Raw genomic sequence first — 20,323 nt, 5'->3', positions numbered from 1 at the left:
TCAGTATAGCGCTGTTAACTTCCACTATAATTCCCATATCCCTAATTAAATCAAACTCTCTCTAAAGTTGTTTGGAGGAGGTGAATATAAAGAAAATGAGCTCAGTCTGGCTAGATCTGCCCTTTCACAGAGAACTGCCAGGTGTCATTGATCAGAAGTGAGGTGTCACAGTTAGAAAAACCAAGACCTGCTGAAAAAAATACTGTTAGTTAACCTCTTCTAAAGGCTCAATTTGTTTAGAGAAGACAAGGATAGCCCTTCTTGTACTTCTGTCTTCTGTTCCTCACTGAGCTTATGCTTGTGAGGCAGCAGCTGTGTCAGGCTGCACATGATATTCTTGCTAGTCTCTGTTGCATGTGAGTTGCCCAGCTGTGCTCCTACTTTGGTTTTTCTCACCAAGTACTGATGCTATATCCCTTAAGTTCTACAGATGAAGTTTCTGACCCACCTCTGGGTCCACAGGATGTAGGGCATTTACATATCTCTTCAGAAAAAAAGTCTGATATTCTTTGACACCATTAGGATGCACTCATTACTTGTAACGGCCCTTAAACATCCACACATCAAGACCCCATTTCAAGATAGACTCCCAGTTCAGAAACAAAGTTTAAAACCAATAGAGGTGAAAGAGATTGATGCAAAGGGTCTCATGAATCAGGGCCAAAGGCTGTCATTGCTAGGAACAGTCTCTTTCCAAATTAAGTGCAGAGAAGGATGATGAGAATGATCAGAACGTAGAACAGCTTTCATAAAAGGGATAAAGAAATAGATTTTTACTTTTCAACCTGGAGGAGAGACAACTGAAAGGAATATAAAAGAGAAGATGAACAACTCTTCACTCTCCGTTTCAATGCACAAACCAGCAGGCACTAAAGAGAATTACAAGGTAGTAGGTTCCAACATAAAGAAGGCAGTACTTCTTTGTGCAGGATATTGCTAACTGTGGAATTTATCCCCACAGATTTTCCAGCTGTCAATTAAAAGGTTCAAAAGCAATTGGACATATTCATAGACGACAATTCTATCAAGGACCATTAAACCCAAATGTACCACCTCTGAATCAGGAAGTCCATTAATCACAGATCCCGGGAAATTGGAAGAGTATAGTGAGGAAATATTACTGTATGTTTGCCCTCTCCTTACACCCTTCCCTGGGTTGCTCCGTACCCACAGAAACAGGATACCAGTATATCTTTTATATCTGACACTTAAATCACAGATCTCCTCTAATATGAAACTCCTGTTACAGAAGATTGATAAAGAAGTACAGCTACAGGTTTCCAGAGAATTCAAATTGATTATATAAAATTTCAGTGCTTTCAATAGTGTGCCTGTATGCATCATTCTAGATAAATGCTTACATTCACTAGTTTATTAGATTTTGACTTTATAAGTCTGCCAGGGGGAAAAAAAAAGTCAAAAGCACTGAAATATAATGAAACACAAGAAATAGAGTTTCCAGTTATCAGTATGGACTCCTACACATACACCTGCTTTTTCATATAAAGTAGTATGCTTGACTTCAGTAGCAGTCTTCTTTTGCTAAAGATAACAATCTGCATTAGAGACTATGCTGGGCCTTGAGTCAAAAGGACATTTGCCACTGACATCCCTAGTCAGAAGAGGAGGCCTTAAGTTCCAAGTGGTTAGATGGCTATTCACCGAGCAAACACCTTTTGACCTCAGTGAAAGGCTGCATATATATTAAAGAAAATAAATGTTGATATTAAAATGAAAATTAAAACTAAAAATGTGTAATACCAAAAAAAAAAAATACTACAGATAGATTAAAACAGAAAATTTTCAAAGAAGAAAATCTAATTGTAATTTTTTGGTTTACATACAAACCTTTTTCAGCCAAAAAATTTAAATGGCATTTGGAAACAAAACACATTTTAATAACACACATTTTCTTACTACTCTTTATACAACTGAAGAATAGATCAGATTCCAGGAGGCAGTCTTTCTAGTATGCCCAACGAAAGTATTGCTGTTGCAAGTTCCTTATTATTAGCAGTACTATCCCTTTTATGCCCTTTTTCTCCTGACCACATGATACTACTTTCTTAACACAATATTGGGGTTGCAGTTCCATGGAACAGAACACATAAGGGAGATGTCTCTGTGAGTTCAATGCAGTAACAGAGTTCATATATTTAGTCCTCAATAGCTGGGCTTAGAAATATACTCCAAGAAGGTAAGTAACATATATATATGATTGCAGTAAGTAACAAATACATTTTATGTCTGGAAATACACTGCATGCATCCTAGCTGATACTATTTACAAAATGTATCCATCAATATGGAGAATTTGATTCATGTGAAAGGTTGATTACAACGTAATTTATAGTGGTAGAGTTTTGAGAACTAAAAATGGTATTAGTTATTAATTTTTAACTTTAGAAGCATGCGTGACTGTGATAGGTGCCATTGAAATATAACCTTGTGACTTTTTGTTTTTTTGCTAAATGCAGCTTCAATCCTGCCATGACTTATATGTACCTAATTTAAATAGCAGCATGACGTGTGCTTAGCAGTGTCATTGCTTTCCATAGAACTACCCTCTGTGTGTAAAGCTCAGGGTATGCCCATTCACATCCAGGTTCTGGGAAAAAAAAAAAGGTATTTCATATCAACAAAAGTCAAGATGACATAGACCATATAATTAAAGCCAGTTCATACCTTTGGTCTAACTAATTATATGGGTATCTTAATCATAACAAGTAGATACTATGGGGCATGGTAAGTTCAGCCAGAATATTTTTATTTTGGAGTCAATTACCTTCATCAAGCAAAATCAGACTAAAGAGTTTTATGCAAACATTAACTATTGAATATACTTATGAAATATTCAGTCATTCAGAAAGCAAGGTATCACTTAATTTAGAAGGTCAGGTTAGATCTGGAGATGCAGCTTTTGCAATACATTACACAAAATGCCAAAGACTGGAGAAATGGCAAAACAAAAATGTATTTCTGATGCAGAGAGCTACAACATAAAAGTTAAACATATTACTCCACTGGATCATAGTAATAAATACATTAGGAGAAACCTTCATTGCCTGTGGTATATTTCTAATCAGGACCAATTTCTTCAGGATTTAGGAGTAGGAGTTCTGGGTTGTTTTGGTTTGGTTTGGTTTTTTTTGGATGCTTTCAATGGTTTCACTAATTGGAACCAGTTGATCCTTTTTCCTGTGTATTGATTTTTTAAATCCTAGCAGTTAACAATGATTCTAATGTATCATAACACTTTAGACCTTAATCACATAGCGGGGCTTTTGCTTGTAGCTTTTGTTTGAGTTTTAATTAAGAAGACCTTGCGTCTCAAAGCCTGAGCTGAGTTTTTAATTGCTAGTATGTATATCACACAGACTTCAAAAGAAATAAAATATGTTTATAACAGAGAGCACAAAGGAGAGCTTTGAAATGTCTATAGCCATACAAAGTGACATAATTAAAAACCTCTGAGTGCTTCTGTGATATAAGACTTTCATTTCTTTATTTATTTATTTTTATTTATAAAGCAGATTGCTATTTACCCTTACGATTCCTGAAAAACAAAGTTCAGCAATTATACCGAGAAATAATCACAATAAACCCAGACTACACTGCTGGTCGGGGCTACAGGAAAACATCAGGAGATTTATTTTCCTCCAAATGGCCTTCCCACTAAATATAGTAATATAACAAAAACTCCCAAAAGCTTACCTGTGAAGATAAATTGTATAAAAGGGTGTTTAAAGTTTTTGTGTAAATCTTGACTCTTTTGAGAAAAAAAAGAAAAAAACCTAATTCACTGTAACAACACAGAAACCATAACTTTCTCAAGGATTCATTTAGGCAGAACTCTCTCTAAGACTATTCCAGAAGCGGATAGTGTTAAATTACTAGATGTGAGCAGTTGTGACTCACTGTTCTCTCCCAGTAATTAATGCACACACCAAAAATGCTCCTAGAAAACACTTCTTCCCGTCTCTTCTGTGTTCTAACACCAGGGACAAATGTAATTTTTAATAATGTTTACATTATATCTTATAAGGAGACTATCAAATGAGTGAAGTTAGTTTGCTTTACTAAATGCAACACTTCCTTAGGAAACAAGCGCGCTGCCTCCCTCTTAACCAAATACTTTAAGGCCATTAAACATTTACGTGCCATACAGCATAGGAGTTTTAAGGTTCTTTCTAATCAAGTAACAAATACAAGAGGGGAAGGAATAAGCACGGGACACATAATTCAAGCAGACTTCTGTATTAGATAAAGTTATGGACATCAATCACTGTCCTTCCCAAAATAGACTATACTGTACAAAGACAGCATGTGACATTCAAGTCACAATGCCTATAAATACAGATAGTTGCAGCTGTAAACATCACCAATGGGAGCCAGGGAACTAACTTGTAACACAGTAGCCAGTGACCCAGGAGTCACTGTTCTGTAAGACTGTTAGACCAATTCTGACCCTTTCACGATAACATCATTGCTTAAGTTACTTAGAGACTGACCTTTTTTATTTGATCTTCAAAGACTCTGCATGCTGAGAAAGACCATTGCAGGCTATTTCAGTGGGACAACTGCCTGATGCATGCAAGACTATGCTATTTCAGAGATTTATATTTGGAACAGAAACAGAAAACTCAAAACAGACTCCGTATAGTGATAAACGATGCTACTCTGCCTAGCTGTGGCTGGTGAAGAAAAACTAGAAACCTAAGCAACAAAAATAAATGCAGCAAGGGAGAGTGAGGATGGAGCTCTTTGCACCCAAATATCTGGAAATTTAGAAAAGAACCCTAAACCACTTTGTTTATTCAAACCCATGCTAACAAAAACTAGAATGAAAAGTATTTGCTGATCCTAATTGTCGCATGAAAGAACAAAACTGTAAAAGCCAGACATAAGCCTCAAAAATTGCTTGTATACCTTAAAAAAATGTATTTGCACACACACACACCGGCAAATGGCATACAACCAAATGATTAGCATGAGCGAATATGAGCTTTTTTTTTCCTAGGTGAGCAGGTCATTTAACTCAGCTCCACTGTTTCACAGACCTTTGAAAATTTGACCTATGTGTTTCATTTATAAACATATCAAATGAACAAGCAGACTTATTTAACCACTGGAATTTGGCTACAAAGCATTCTGCCAAATGCTCCTCGGAGTTTCATACAACCTCGCTGAAGTCAATGGCTTGTTTGGCTGGAAATCAAGGAAGAATCTGGCCCGTTATCAATAACTGAAGTCCTAATAAAGAAACTCAGAAAAAGCACTTTTACAAAGGAAGCACGCTATACAAGAGTAACTGTGAACATGAACAATCCCACTTCACTGTTTGCTACTTTTATATTGGCTTCTGTTGTATTAATAGATACAGTTTATAATTATATCTTGATTAACACCATTGTGCTCTAAATATAGAAGGTAAAGCAAGAAGACACCATTTTTATTTGTTTCTCGCACCAATCATCTTTTCTTCTCATCTGTGTGCCTCCCACATATGAATAGAAGCAGTTTGTGTCAGTGGTACATTATTTTTTCTGCTCCTTTCATCCTTTTTTCTGGCACTGAGTCTTAGTGAACCTCCTTCCCACAACCAAGATGCTATTCTTTCTCTGGAGGGGGAGGGTGGTAGCTGTGCAGACACAGAGGAAGAGTATGTGCTCAGGTTATCCTTCGCAAGAACAACGCCTTCTCTCTAAAATAAACAACTCCCAGTAACAGGCAGTGCAAAGAGCTGCTCCTCACAGGACCACACCTCATTTTCTTAAAACCGAGATTTTTTTCACTAATGACCTCATTTATTTATTTTTACTGCGTCGCTTCATGTCTTTAAGTTAGCCTCTCAGTAACATGGACAGAAAGTAAGTAAGTCTGCACAAAAGCAAAAAATATCAAACTGTTAAATATATTGATTTGGAATGAAAGGCAAGTTAAGCAACAAGATATCTGACATCCTGGAGAAAGTATATTTTCAAAAGTAGATCCTTCAGACCTCAGCGTGCCCTGCCAGTTACCTGACTGGAAATCCATTCAGCACTATGAAAATGAACTTCATGATTGTGGAAAACCCCCACCTTGGATATTATAAGGACTTTTTTTTTTTAAGTACGATTCTTTGGTAGATTAAAAAATCTCTTTGGATCACCTTCTTTGCTTCACTTTCTTCCTGCACTCCAGTTTTCATGCTGCCACTGGCTAGAATGACTCTTTTTTTTCTTACTGATATTACTCTGAAAACAATTTAAGATCCACAAATGCTAATATAAGTTAATACCTGGCTATTAACCTATCCTTCTCAGTAAACTACAATTTCCCTATCAGCTAGAAGGTACCCAGCTTGGAGGCAGGGGCTAGGTAACTGGCTCAATAGGCAAGGGGAAAAGGAGTCCTACTTCCAGACCTGCCACTAGCCTGCTATGTAACTCTCCACCTTGTTCTCTTCAACTATAAAATGACACTAATGCCTTTGTACAGAGGTTTGAAAACTGTAAGTGGAAAGTACTGCAGAACAGCAATCATTATTTTATTTATCTTCTGAGTTTGTATGTGCCTTCTTTGTATTTTTGACTATTCCTGGAAAATGTTAAATGCAGGTGCAGTAGCAAAGAGTCAGCACTGAGTCTTGCTGGAAGTCAGCTAGCACTAGAGAAGTTTCTAGAGATTAGAGACAGGAACTTTTAGAGCACTTTGTACTGGTGAAGGCAGGGCTCCACAATCTACCCCCCAACTCATTAACTGACCATGTACAAGTAAGTAACTTTGTCTTTCTATATTACAGTTTATTCATGAATTGGAATAGTTTTCCTTCTTCACAGTAATTCTATGAAGGATAATGAAAGACTTTACAAGAAACAACTCTTTAGAAGTGTAAGAATTATTGCCCCACTAAGTGCAACTAGCACTATGAATAGTGCCAGCTAACCTCTAGAGACAGTCTGCCAACAAAAGATAAGAGTCATGTCTAGCTCAGCTCTTTGGAAAGAAGCTGAAAAAGTCAAAAGGCTGCAGAAGGGGAGAGTAAACAGCAGTGCAGCACAGTCAGTCCCACAATCTCTTTCCCCTGACTGGTCTCTTACTGTTCTGATGGGTACCATGCTCTTAACTACCATCCTGGGTAGGGCTTCCTGACTTTGGGGAAGCTACACAGATGGACCCATTACCCATCCTTCATCGCCGGGGAACTCGCAATGACTCAGATTACTAGAGGGAAAGAGAGAAAGGGAAAGCGAGGAGCACACGGTTACATTTCAGTTCATGTCAAGCTCACAACATCAACCTGGCTGAGGTTTTTAGGACACCTGGATATGATGAAAAATGCTCAGTGATCTAATCTAGGGACAGAAATAAGACTTTTAGTATTTGATTCTCAAGAGAGACATGGTGCTACTGGAGAGAGTCCAGTGGAGGGCTACAAAGATGATGAGGGGACTGGAGCACCTCTCCTATGAAGAAAGACTGTAAGAGCTGGGCCTGTTCAGCCTGGAGAAGAGAAGACTGAGAGGTGATCTGATCAATGTGTACAAGTATCTGAAGGGGGAGTGTCGAGAGGATGAGGACAGTCTCTTCCCAGTGGTGCCCAGCGACAGGACGAGAGGCAATGGGCAGAAACTGAACCACAGGAAGTTCCACCTAAACCTGAGAAAAAACTTCTTTGCTGTGAGGGTGACAGAGCATTGGAACAGGTTGCCCAGAGGGGTAGTGGAGTCTCCTTCCCTGGAGATATTCAAAACCCGTCTGGATGTGATCCTGGGCAATATGCTCTAGAAGACCCTGCTTGAGCAGGGAGGTTGGACTAGATGATCTCCAGAGGTCCCTTCCAACCTCAACCATTCTGTGATTCTGTGATTCTCATTTATATTATGGTTCCTCCATACTGTTATGAGCAGTCAGTTACAAATAAGCCAATCTAAGGGGCAACGAAAAAAACAAGGACATTAAGAGCTGCAGAAAATAGGACATTTTGTCCCATCATCTGCGGATATGACCACAGCACACCATATAATCAGTGTACGCTATAAGCACTGGCATTAGCCTCTGCGACATGTTAACAACCATGCACCAAAACTATCCCACTGTTATTTCCTCTGCAGTGCAAGTCCTCTCGTACTCTTACCAGCAGAGGAATGGGAGGCTAGCCATAGTTCTTGACGCTGAGGCTTCCTTCTTTGCTTTCCTGGTGAGTATATGAGGATAGTGGTGGAAACTAACTGAACGACTGTCAACATTCAAATCCGGTGAGCCAAATTGGATTATTCTTTTTATGCAGCTAATAGATTTTACCCCCAGACAAGTTAGGTGAATGAGTTGAAAAACCTTCCAAGTCTAGGTGAGAATGCTTTGTAGGTAGATGAGAAAAGGATTAGGAGCAAGAATCCTACTAATTCACTCTGCAGTGAATATATATCCAGTGAAAACAGGAGGCATGACATATCTCCAGAAAAATGAATAGTTTTTTTTTTTTTTTTGTAAAAGAAAGCTCATGAAAAAGCTTTTCATGCCATATAAAAGAATAAAGAACGTTATCCTGCATTGTTAGAGATCTCACCTCTTTTTATTTTGATTCACTAATAGCATTCAAGTAGTTTCTATTTAGAGACTAAGTAGCTATATTGTGCAATTAATGGACAAACAAGCATTCAATGTTTTCCTCACCACTGGGAGACAATACAGCTTTATATAGGGTATCATTTCAAGACATAATTTTGTTATTTTTGTTTAATATAGTCTTTTGTTAGCTTTTGTTTATTAACATGTAAAACTGCATATTGTATTTCTGCCACTGACACTACTATCAGATTTCTTACCTGCCTAATATATATGTCATACTTCTACAAGAGAAATCAAACAGAAGGAAATACCTCAACACAATTAGATTTTGGTCTTGCATCAGCTGAAGGAATCAATTATAACTTTTACTTACTAAAGAAGGGCCAGTCTTTCATCTGTTTATGTAATAAACAAATGCAACTCTCTTAAGTTTCCCTGGTGGAAATGTAAAACCCTAAGCATCAACTTTCATCAAAAAATTTTTCTCTTTTCCTTATTATTAGTAAAGATTTATTAATGTGATACGCACGGACCTTTGTTTCCATATATTTGTAGTTGCTATTTAAGAAAATTATACCAATAAAGAGAAATAAATCCTAGGTACCCTGTATACTCTTTAAAAATGCCTTATGAGCCCAGCTCACAGCACACAAACACATCTTTTCAATTTGTTGCTTAATCAATAACACTGAAATTCTTTTCAATAGGAGAATCTATGGAAGAATTGATGGGTGGGGAAAACAAACTTCAAGTTCCCTACAAGGTCTTTAATCGTCAGGGGAATTCTCGTCTTACTAGACGTCTGGTCCAACGAATCTTGGGTTTACTGGAACGTCCTGTCTATACAAGCAATAAAACTCCAACAGATTTCAGGAGCTCCAGAATTGCATCCAGAGTTTCTCTTTCTCCCCAGAAACAGTGAGAATATAAGCAAATGCATTGTGGTATATTTCCAATTTTCAGTCAAAGATTTAAAGCAGTAATCAAACTGTGACTTTTTTTTTTTTAATCGGAAAGCAGTTTCTACATATAATTTATGCAATTGGGAAGAAGTAGTACCAAGTACTTACTAATTAGTCCATGTTTTCTAGATGTTTCTTCCTCTTCCTTTGGACACTGAGATATACAGCTGATGTCAATGAACTAATGTAACTAACTTGGTGTTTGTCATAACATTCGTGATACTGCCTGTAACTGATTATTACATGCTCTAATTTATTTATTTGTCAAAGACCTCTGTCATTTTAAAGATAAACATTAGAAGATTGGGTGAGTTGGCTGGAAAGAGGAAAACATGCTCAAATTTTGATTGTTATTTCTATTATTTTTCTGAACTTTAAACAAATCTTTGAACCAGTGTTTAAAATATACTTTAATGTTTCAAATTTGAGTGAGTTACCTTTAATTTCTCCAAGGAGATCACTTGTGTTTAATTTTTCCATCTTCTCCTTCCAGTCTTTAGAAAGTAGCTTTTCCATGCAGGATGAATCTATTCGAAAACAAAAGGAAGAAATATCTAATATAATCTTACAGATTAGGAAAACGGGTGTCACATTCCTGTTAAAACTTCTCTGCCTGTTCTAATTGGATCGCATTTTCAAAGGGAAAGGAACTTGTAGCCAAACAGAGTTCTCATTTAACTACATTTTAAATCCAAAGTAATTGCACTGAGGTTAATGGAGTAACTATGGATTTAACAAGGGTCTAATTGAAAGAAAAACTTCATCCAGGATTTATGCATGCGAACTGCCAATTTACATGCATAGATTGCCAATGTATATACAAATTCTGTCTTTTTCATTTGAGAATGATTGTACACTCAAAATTATACATGAAGATTTAGAAGCTTTTTTTGGAAATTTGGCACATAGTGTCATCTGAAACCCATATTTATACCCATGTCAATGCAAAAGTTATTCATATAATGTCTCCATGGAATTCATAAAAGCACTCTACATATTGGATGTTCACAGTATTAGAATTTTTCCCAGTACGCTATAAACAACATGCACTCATTAGAAGATCTGCTTTCATAATTTGCAGTTCAGACTACTTTTCAAATCTTTGCCCCAATCCAGGAGGCCTTCTTCTGGCAAAACTGTCACTGAAGTCATTACACTGAAGAGAAAGTAGAACATTGGCTTCAGTAAGTTGCACAGGAGCAGATCTCATTTCCACTAGAAAATTTGCTATTGAGCATAGCAGACTCTTCAATGAAATCCAAAGGTTTTTTGCAGTCCCTAAATTAAGCTGACTGACTGACCACAAAGTCTAAATTATACATGACCTTCCAGATAACTTGCAAAAGGTGATTTTTTAAGATGGGACTTCTTGAAGTTGATGTCACGATCCTCGGTTCAGTGAGAAAATTTTCCACCCAACCAGACCCTCTTGCTCCCTTCCGAGGCAGTAAGACCAGTGCAGTCTCCATGAAGCATTGTGCCTTTATTTTCATGGGTACACAGATTCATTACCAACGGCTATGCTAAACTCCTGGGAAACATGTAAGCCCGGTTTAGCAAGACACCAAAACATGATTTAAATGCAAGTCTATTCTTAAAATGAATCTTTGCAAACAGCCTTCATTATAAGACAACACATCATTCTGGGTGGTGCTGAGCACCTTGTGGCTTCCTTGGATACCCCGGAAACACTCATCTGCTAAGCCTGTTACAAACTCTCAACACAAGCTGCCATTTGTGTAACGCGGGTATCGGTCTAGACGGTACTTTCTAAAACCTAATAATGTTCCAAATTTTGACAACATTTGCCCTGGTACCACTCCAGTCACATAAGGATTAAAACTTGGGTATACAAGAAGGCAGAATTCAGCCCAGCATATCTTCTGTTGGCTATTGGCAGAGTAAAGGCCAAATTCTAGCTCACGTTCTCATGTCAGCAGTCCCATTAGAAGCAAGTAAAAACAAACACAAAAAACCCAAGCTAAGACTTGCACCGTAGACAGCATCGATACAACAGGTAACAGCTTGTTCCACCTCAGAGGACTCTAAAAATAGCCAGAAAGAGGAGAAGCATTCAAAGAGGTCATAAAAGGAGGAGTTAGTTAGAGAATATTTAGGGAGAAATTCAAGGAAGAAAAAAGGTCAGATGGACAGTCACATTTTAGGATGCAAATAGTTTTCACATGACAAATTTGCAATAGTATCCCTCATTGGAAAAAAACAAAAAACAAAACCAGTGGAAAGCATACCAAACTGTAACTATCAAAAGATCAAAGATCAGGTTTTCATCGCAACACATTTTTACCGTGCAAGCCTTCGTGGAAAGACAACACAGCTAGCAAATATTTTTGAAGTAATATTTCAGTAGAAAAGCTAATTTATTTACTAATTATGTCTTTCTATAAAAGAAACAAAATTAAGGAGCTCTAAGTTGCAATAGAGAGTGTTAAAATACTTGTTATATAATAACAATTTACTTTTAACAATAACAGGCACTTATTACTTTTATGAGTTCTGGCCTGATAATAGAAGAACCAAGAAATAACCATCAATTATCAATAGAACATTATAATTTGTCCTTTTTTTGTGATATCATCATTAGTTTAAAAAGATGTTTCTGTGTTTCTCCCCTGCCAAAATTTCAGACCCCTCATCCCTGCAAAAAAAGAGCTTTAGAGTTTTATTTTGATGTTTGCTATAGGTTATGTATTTTACTGCTTTTTAGCTAGGATATTTTCCGCAATTCATAGAAAAAAGGAAAAATGTTCAAATTAAAGAAAGAAACAATTAAATCACAAGAGTTAATAAAAATTTTTCCTTGAAGGACTTATTTTAATTCTTTTCTTACTTTTCTTAAAAATACGCATGTTTATCTGTAGTGTTCTTATGTTAAATAAGGGGAAAGAAGTATATTTCTAAAGACGGACTGAGAATGTAAAACAGGTCACTCTGTGTGCCTTCTTTTTCATATAATCAAACTGCCAGTTACGATTTTCCCTCTTTAAATGACTGAAAAACTCCTCAAAAAGAATTTCTTTAAACGCTACTATGCCATTTAAATTCTCTAAATACGATATCTGACTACACAACCTACAGCTACCATATTTTGCTACTGGAAAAATTATAAAAATACACAAATGAGCCTTTTAAATAAACTTTTCGTACAGTGCTGTAAATGTAGCTTTTTTGGAATTCCTGTAACCTGTCAATTAGCAAGGTTAATATGCATAATTTTTAGAATTTAAAGTCATGCTATGTGTTAAAGCTCTCTGGAGGTCCTTCACATTAGACATGAACCTAAATATAAAGGTTTATACTTGAAAGGCATGTCTCCCTTCAAGTTCTGTTTTCTATGTTCACGAATACACATATTTTGAAAGGATTTGGGAAAAAGAAAGGGGTTTTTTATTCTTTCCTTACTGAAAATTAGTTTTTTACATACATATAAAATCTACACAGAAGTCTTCTAACATCAGTAAAATGTCTTCATGCATACTGATTCATTTTCTGATTTGATTCATTATGGAAACAAAGCATCGACTCAAAAGCCAGCACTGAACGTTGAAGACGCCTGAATTCACATCTGCACTGCATCAGGCTCCCTGTACCGAGGCTCCACTTCACAATCATTCCAAAACCTTGCAGATCAGGGCATTTGCAAAATTCAGGGATATTCCAGTTAAAGACAATTATAAAAGAAGCAAAGAAAAAAATTAGCATTTATACATTTTCAGTTCTTATCACTGACTTTATTATAAACGACAGTTGGGTTTATGCCACAGACTAAGAAGCATGTTTTGCACTGACACATCTAAGATCAACCTCATATAGTTGCACTGGAGCAATTTATTATATTAACAACACACAGATTCTGATCTTTTATATTTTTCTCTTGTAAACTAGGAAAAAAATTTCAAGGACAGCAAACAGGTTAAGCATAATTAGACTGGGATGACTAAATGAAATCATTGAGCATTATTTAATATCATGGCTTATTACATACTCTGTTAGCAATTTGAATTGCAGAGTAAAGGAGTTTAAAGTACTGTGAGAATCTTGTTAGACAAAATAGTTTTGTAAAGGTGAATGAGAAGAGAGCGTTAAAAGATAAATAAGCAGCAAAAAAAAAAAAGGGGGGGGAGGAGAGAAAAAACCTGTAGGTGTTAGATGAAAAGGATCTCTTCACAATGACAAAGCATCAATGAAAAGAATTAACATTTGTCCATTGGGTAATCAATCAGTCATGGAATGGATGGAATCCAGCTCTTTGTTGCGAGGCCGGGATGAAGAACGAGTGTGCTCACCAGCGCAGCCAAGCTCTTTACTTCTTCCGCCTAAATGAAAGTCATCTTGTTCCTATCAAGGATAGCTTTTGCCTCTTGTCTCTTTTCCTTCCCCCCCCTCCTTTTTTTTTTAAATTTCACTCTTACAAGAGTTCAACAAGTTAGCAACCCCAGCTATAGCCTACTTGAATACTGCACGACCTTACAGTGGCCTGCACCTATCCTCAGCGACTGCAGGGGGGCTGGGTTTTTTTTTAGTTTAATTCACTGAAGTAGCCTCTTATTACTTTCTTTGAAACACAGATATGGAAAAAAAAGCGTTCATGCCATGTGTGTGTTTTTGTTTTTTATGGTAAAGTCATACATAAAAGAAAGCCTAAATGTGAGAGTGCAGCAGCAAAACTTCAAAGAGCTGACTGTCAGACATTATTATTTCAAATCAGCTTTGACTTTTTGAGACTTAATAAAACACTATAGTACAGACTGGCATATTTATAACACCCATTCCAGTGATCAACTGAACTGTCTCATTCTTGCTACTGTGCAGTGCCTTGTTATTTCTTTTATAATAAGCTTCCCTCAAAACATGTTGTAACAATACTGCAAACTGAAAATTATTAATGATATGAGTTCTAAAACATGACTTGTTTTGCATACAATTCTTTCTGAATACATACATTACTTTGTGACAGAAGACAAAAGCACATTGATTTATTAATAATGATTGCAAATGCACAGCAAGTTCATAAACAATATAGAAATATAATTCAATCAAAGGTATAGGTGACATTTTTCTACGTGCATCTAAACTGTTACATCTCAAGGGAAGAAGCACTGCAAAAGATAAGGTAGAAAAAGGAGAAGAGAAATCGGGCACACTACAAAAGAAACTATTTTAAAATATGCCCAAATCCTCAGAGAGGAGGATAAATTTCACTTCTGCACTTTGGAAGAACAATGCTATAGATTCAGCGTTCATCTTTGTCTCTATGTCAGAACTTACAGTCTATAGTTGTAACTCATTACAGTGTAGTAGATACTGCTAAATAAAGGAGAATATAGTATATTTTTGCAAGCTTTGGGATGATATACAGTTCCTCCATCTTTAATACTCTATATTCTCGTGGCTACTCTCATTACATTTATCGGCCTTCAGCTCCACAGGAGAAGATGTGCCCTTTGGATCAGCCTTTTGCAAATGAGTTCAAATGCTTCATTCAAGTCTATATCACATGAGAAAAACAGGGCCAGTGGAATTACCCTGTGAGTGTTTACGAAATAGTTGTTAGGGATAAAGTGTTTTTTTCTTTGAAAGACTATTAAATAAGATTATGAACACCTTGGAACAAGCTTCTCTGTTCTTACAAGGCCTACCTCAGTGGATTTCTACTACAAGAGGGAAGCTGGTTTTGTTCCCCAAAAGGAAGTGAGGTGCAAATAGCCATTACAGTGGCTAGCATTTTGTTACCTTGTTCCCTATTGTGCCTTTGCACATCTTCCCTCATGCCTCAAGTGAGAACGTGTTTGCTCAAGTAGGTGATGCTGAGGACCTGACAATAACAACAATAATAGTAATAATAACAATAACAACAATAATATCACCATTGTGCATGTGAAAGAGGAAGGTTTGTTTTGGCATTCTTCATAGAATACTAAATCCAGTAGAAAGTAGAAAAAAAATCTAAATAAAACCTGTATTCTACAATATTACTGAGTAGAAGTAAAGCATCATTTATATTTACTCCAGTCAGTGTTTGTTACTTACAAGTAGCCTAAAACTCTGTCATTAGATTCATTTATAAAAATGTGAATTATTCAGAAAATGTAGTACATTTTTGTAACCTGGTGATCAGTCTTAATGTATCTGTGTAGAATGGTTGGACCTTGGACTAACTATCCACCTCTGAGTGCATGCCGACAGCTTGATTACATGCCTTTTGTGAATTCCCTGCCCTCCAGATTTCCTTGAGATAAAGAACCACCTAGCACAGGTCTATATCACAAAAATATTTCATGGTTTTCAGTCTTCGTAGTATGCATTTTAAAATTACAGGCAAAATGTAACATTTCAGTATTAAAGGGAAAAGCAAAAGGTTAATTTATTTCACTTTGCTAGAACAAGATTTTATAACCTAGCAGCAATTAGAAAGGAAATTAAGGACTTTACATTTACATTCATGATTTGAGAAATAAAGATATAATTCAACCATGACTATTAGAAACTTAACTGCAAAGTGGTACGATCTGTTCCTTTTCAATCCAAGGATGTAAAGTTTGTGTAATGCTACTAAAATAGATTCTTTGTTGCCATAGCTACTTTTCTTATTCTTTCAAACACAAATTATCCTTTTCAGTTTCAATAAACTTTAAATAAAAGAAAAAGAGACAGCAACAATACAAACTAATCAAAAATCAGCCTGAAGGCTCAAGCACAACACTCATAGTTGCAGTGTACTTCCACTGTCTCTCATTTATAAGGAGCTTGGCTTCGATCTCGCTGTCACTAGAAAGGCAGGTCAGGAGAATCTCACCTCAGCCCTGCCAATTTCCATATTTCTATTCGACAGTAATTAATTGTCATGGTCTAACAGAAAATTAAAATATAAGGCACTTCAGACACGTTGTTAACCAGTAAACTGATCTCTTTGGCCAACTTTCCAAGATTTAGTTGATTTAATAACTCTTCAAAAACTGAATTCGTGAAAATAAAAGTGCACCCAGAACACAAACACGAACAATATGACATCCAGAACAGGAAAACCTGCTAATCTCTTTTGCTACATTTATTGCAAATTACAACTGAGTTCTCCCCTGAGCTCCATACCGTGTTCTACCATTCAGGAGCCAGGCAACCCCGGCCAGGCACCTACTCCCTCCTCTCGCGCTAATTCTTTTCTGTCCACTTTGTTGTCTGACTTGGCTATTTAGGCGGTGCTGTCTCTGGCACTGCGTGGCACGTGTCTCACGAGGGTTTTGCTGAACACCTAGCCCATGTTCTGTCGTGAATTAGAACATGGTCCCGACCCCAAATGCAAGCTGTAGGCACTACTGTAAAGCAAACAAACCGAGAAAGGGGACAGGCAGTGCAAAAAGGCCTTCCGACATACAGCTATGCATAAAAGAGATTCAGCTCACAGTAGATGTTTGCTTTCAGGAGCAATAATGTAAATGCAACTAACTGCTGACTACCTACATTACAGTTTTGTTTAGGACAGGGAACCAAGCAAATCTGCCAACTGCTGTATATTTTTTCATGGTGACAAGATTTCCACAAATATGATAAAATTAGAACTGTAAGAGCTTGGAGAGCTCTCTTAACTTTTAATTAAAACTCTCCAAGCTCACTAAAAATAATTAGGCATTAAAATGTTCTGGTTTTCCTCTGAATTCATTTGCACTCCTTGACTGGTCTAGATCTTGCACGAAACAACAGACTTTCTAAATAGAAACACTGGAATTTATCTGGGGGTAATTTCCAGACTTGCTTTCTAAGACGTGCCTAGTGGGAAAAACTGCAGAGAGTCTGGAGCTTGTACCAATTCTGCCTAAGAAAGATGGCTAATTTCAATAGCAATTCTCCAGTAAAAGGCTTTGTGCAAAAGTCTAGACAAAAAGAACTCCAAATTCCTTGTAAAGAATAATCCAAGATACAGTTCTGACCTTTATTTTTATTTATTTATTAAAAAGCAGAACCTTTAACCTTGCAAATGTTTTTGTTCTCCTAAAATAACTCATACAATGCTATATGCCACACTATTTTTAGAAAAGCAACAAGAGAAAGCATGCTTTTCCCATACAGCAGGGCACTGATATAAACATCAACACAGATGCTCTGTGAGAGAGAGCTGGACTTCTCAAGCACTTGATCGTTAAGGAATGCACCAACTGTTTTAGATAATCTCGTGCCAGCTCCAATTCTGCTCCACACTCCCCTTTGGGAGTGGCCAATCTTGTCCTGCTCCTAATTTTTCATTTTACTCACTCCTCCATTCTTTCCTCTTCTTTTTTTTTCCTCTTTTTTTCTTTCCCAGCACAGAGGGAAGGAGGCATTGTGTGCCAAGCAATGCAAGACTAGAATCACTTCCCCAAACAGAGCAAAACTTTCAGACAATTAACCCTCCCCTCTTCTTTCAGATAAATTACTAAGTATAAAATGCAATCTGTTTCCTTTGTTTACTCAATATGAACAATTTGTAAATGACTCAAGGATAAAATTCAGAAAATGTTGTGCTAAATTAGAACCATTATAAACATGCTAATGACTGCTCAACTAAAACATGCAGGATTAGTGTGAAGAAATATATTTAGTTCCTGTGAAATACAGTTGTATTGCCTCAGAACTATTTGGTCACTTAATTGTATATGATTACTGCAGGAAAATGTTAATTTCATGAACACTGCACTAGACGATACACTATGTATGTCAAAAAGAGCTTTCTGAAATGTCAGTGTAATCGTTTGGATGTAGTGGTTTGGCATATTAGTAGAAGAGAAATATCTTTTAAGTCTGTCAAAATCACATGTACATTTCATTCTTCCACTTAAAGTTTCCTTCCCATTATGAGGTATATTTTACCGTTAGATTGGCTGTATTCATTGAAGTATATATCATTGCCTTATTTGCATTACAATGACAGTATACAGTACATTATATGTAATCACCTTTTCCCTAAGTACATGCACCTCTATTTACTTCCTAAGTGAACATATAATATTTGACAAGAGACAGTCTCAGACTTTATACAACAGCAATCAGGGATAGTTAGAAAAAGGGGAGAGCAATTTGCTTGCAATCCCTGAGCATAAAATGACACATTAAAGGAGAACGATATGCTTATTTCGCTGTCTCTTATTACGTATTTATTAGTAAAAGTAACAAAATCAATTGGATTTGCATTTGTTATTTTCTGATGGCAGAAAGTTTTGCTAATGGAAGTAGGTCTTCAGATCTTTACTATTTTTCTTTGCCTCCCCATCGTTCTGTACTGACCATCCTTAGAGGATAGTTTTTTGTTCTCTGAGTAGAAAAGAAGAACAGGCTGAGCCAGTATCTTTCCTAGAATTCACCAGCATAGCTCCATCAAAGTCTACTTAGTCTTTATTAATAAAGTCGAAATTTCTCCCAATATTTGGCCTAATTATCCTTTCTCTTAATCTCCTACCACCACTCCTTGTTAACAGTCCTTTTGTAACTCCAAACAATTCTCTGTCCTCTATGGCATCCATTCTTTGCAAACACTCGGGGCGTTGCAGTGACATTCTCCTCATTATCACTCAAACAAACTGTTCCAAATTTAATCTGGAAACCTTTTTTTGTTACACTACTGTGAAGCAATTCATACAGCATACGGCCTCCGGATAGCCAATGCCTTTCTTCTCCAGGTAGGACGCTCCAGAATGCATCGTGCCCACGCTCAGCTCTGTGACGAGTGTAGTCCCTGGCCTCATTAAGCAACCCAACCACCCTATGAAAGAGAAGGGGCCAGATTTTCTGTCCTCTTAACATTGCACCGCTCTCCCAGACTCTCCTAGCAGGCTGAAGCAAGCAGAGGATCCCATCTCAACAGAAGAAACGTTATGGCAGCCTAAATTGCCATTTGTATCATTGCCTTTTCTCCTATCCAGTGAAATGCCAACTGACAGCCTCTACAGGATGGGGTTATAACGTAGACACCTGCCTATTAGGGAATATACAGTATTCAACAGGTCATTTACAGTAAAATTCACCAAATTCACCACGAAATTTGGTGCAGACGACAAATCAGGTGGGTTATAAGTGAATGTCTAGGTCTATATACAATTTTGTTGCCTGTAGTATCCAGCCTTCTAAAGCGTTATATCTTTTAACTATAGAGAAACGTTGTAAAATGAACATGAACAGGTTAGTACAAGTTTGGGGGAATAAGAATGTCTTAAACCAAAGGTAGTTAAAAAATGAAGCGTGTGATGCTTCACACCAGGTTGGTTTTTCGGTAGGAAATGAAGGGAGCTTGCTGAAAAGCAAGAAAACCGGGCTTCTATTAAACTGATTAATGTTCCTCAGAAATTTTTTGACACCAGATGATTTATGAACAAAATGTGGATGATTCAAAAGACCTCTATTTTGTTCCCCCAAATCATGTTCTACTCATTACCCTAATAATGCAGTAATAAACATCTGTTTAATGATTTGAAGGCGTCTTAATATTGTGTACAAAAATCTTAACTCAGCTCTTACATAAAATATTCTGAAATTAAAACAATTGTATAACAAAAAGAATTTTTCATGAGAAATCCTTAAGGGTTTTTGTATGTAAAAATATAATACAAAGAAAGCAAAATAATATGCTCTTGATTTGAAATGACTTCAAACAAGGATGCAAAGGAATGAAAACAATAGCCAGAATCTCCTCTCTATTTACCATTTCCGAAGGTCTCTGTGGCACACGATGTAGTCTTTTCTGGGACACCAAAATATACTGGTAAAATCAGTTCTACTGCCTCCTTTGTACTAACAAAAATTTCACTTAAACTTATTATCATA

At 36.7% G+C, this 20,323-nt stretch overlaps 1 protein-coding gene across 19 annotated transcripts in view; it reads right to left on the bottom strand.

The window, feature by feature from the left end:
* SOX6 (SRY-box transcription factor 6) overlaps positions 1–20,323 on the bottom strand; it is a 380,365-nt gene that overhangs the window by 166,596 nt on the left and 193,446 nt on the right. For all 19 annotated transcript variants that reach the window (XM_068944941.1, XM_068944948.1, XM_068944953.1 and 16 more), the window contains one exon: positions 9,955–10,044. In XM_068944941.1, the coding sequence (XP_068801042.1) occupies positions 9,955–10,044 (90 nt within the window). The remainder of the gene's footprint in view (positions 1–9,954; positions 10,045–20,323) is intronic.

Source organism: Struthio camelus, chromosome 5 (assembly GCF_040807025.1).
Source record: "Struthio camelus isolate bStrCam1 chromosome 5, bStrCam1.hap1, whole genome shotgun sequence".
Lineage (NCBI taxonomy): Eukaryota > Metazoa > Chordata > Aves > Struthioniformes > Struthionidae > Struthio > Struthio camelus.
The sequence above is the reverse complement of the archived record's forward strand: the minus strand, read 5'-3'. Positions and strand labels throughout refer to the sequence as shown.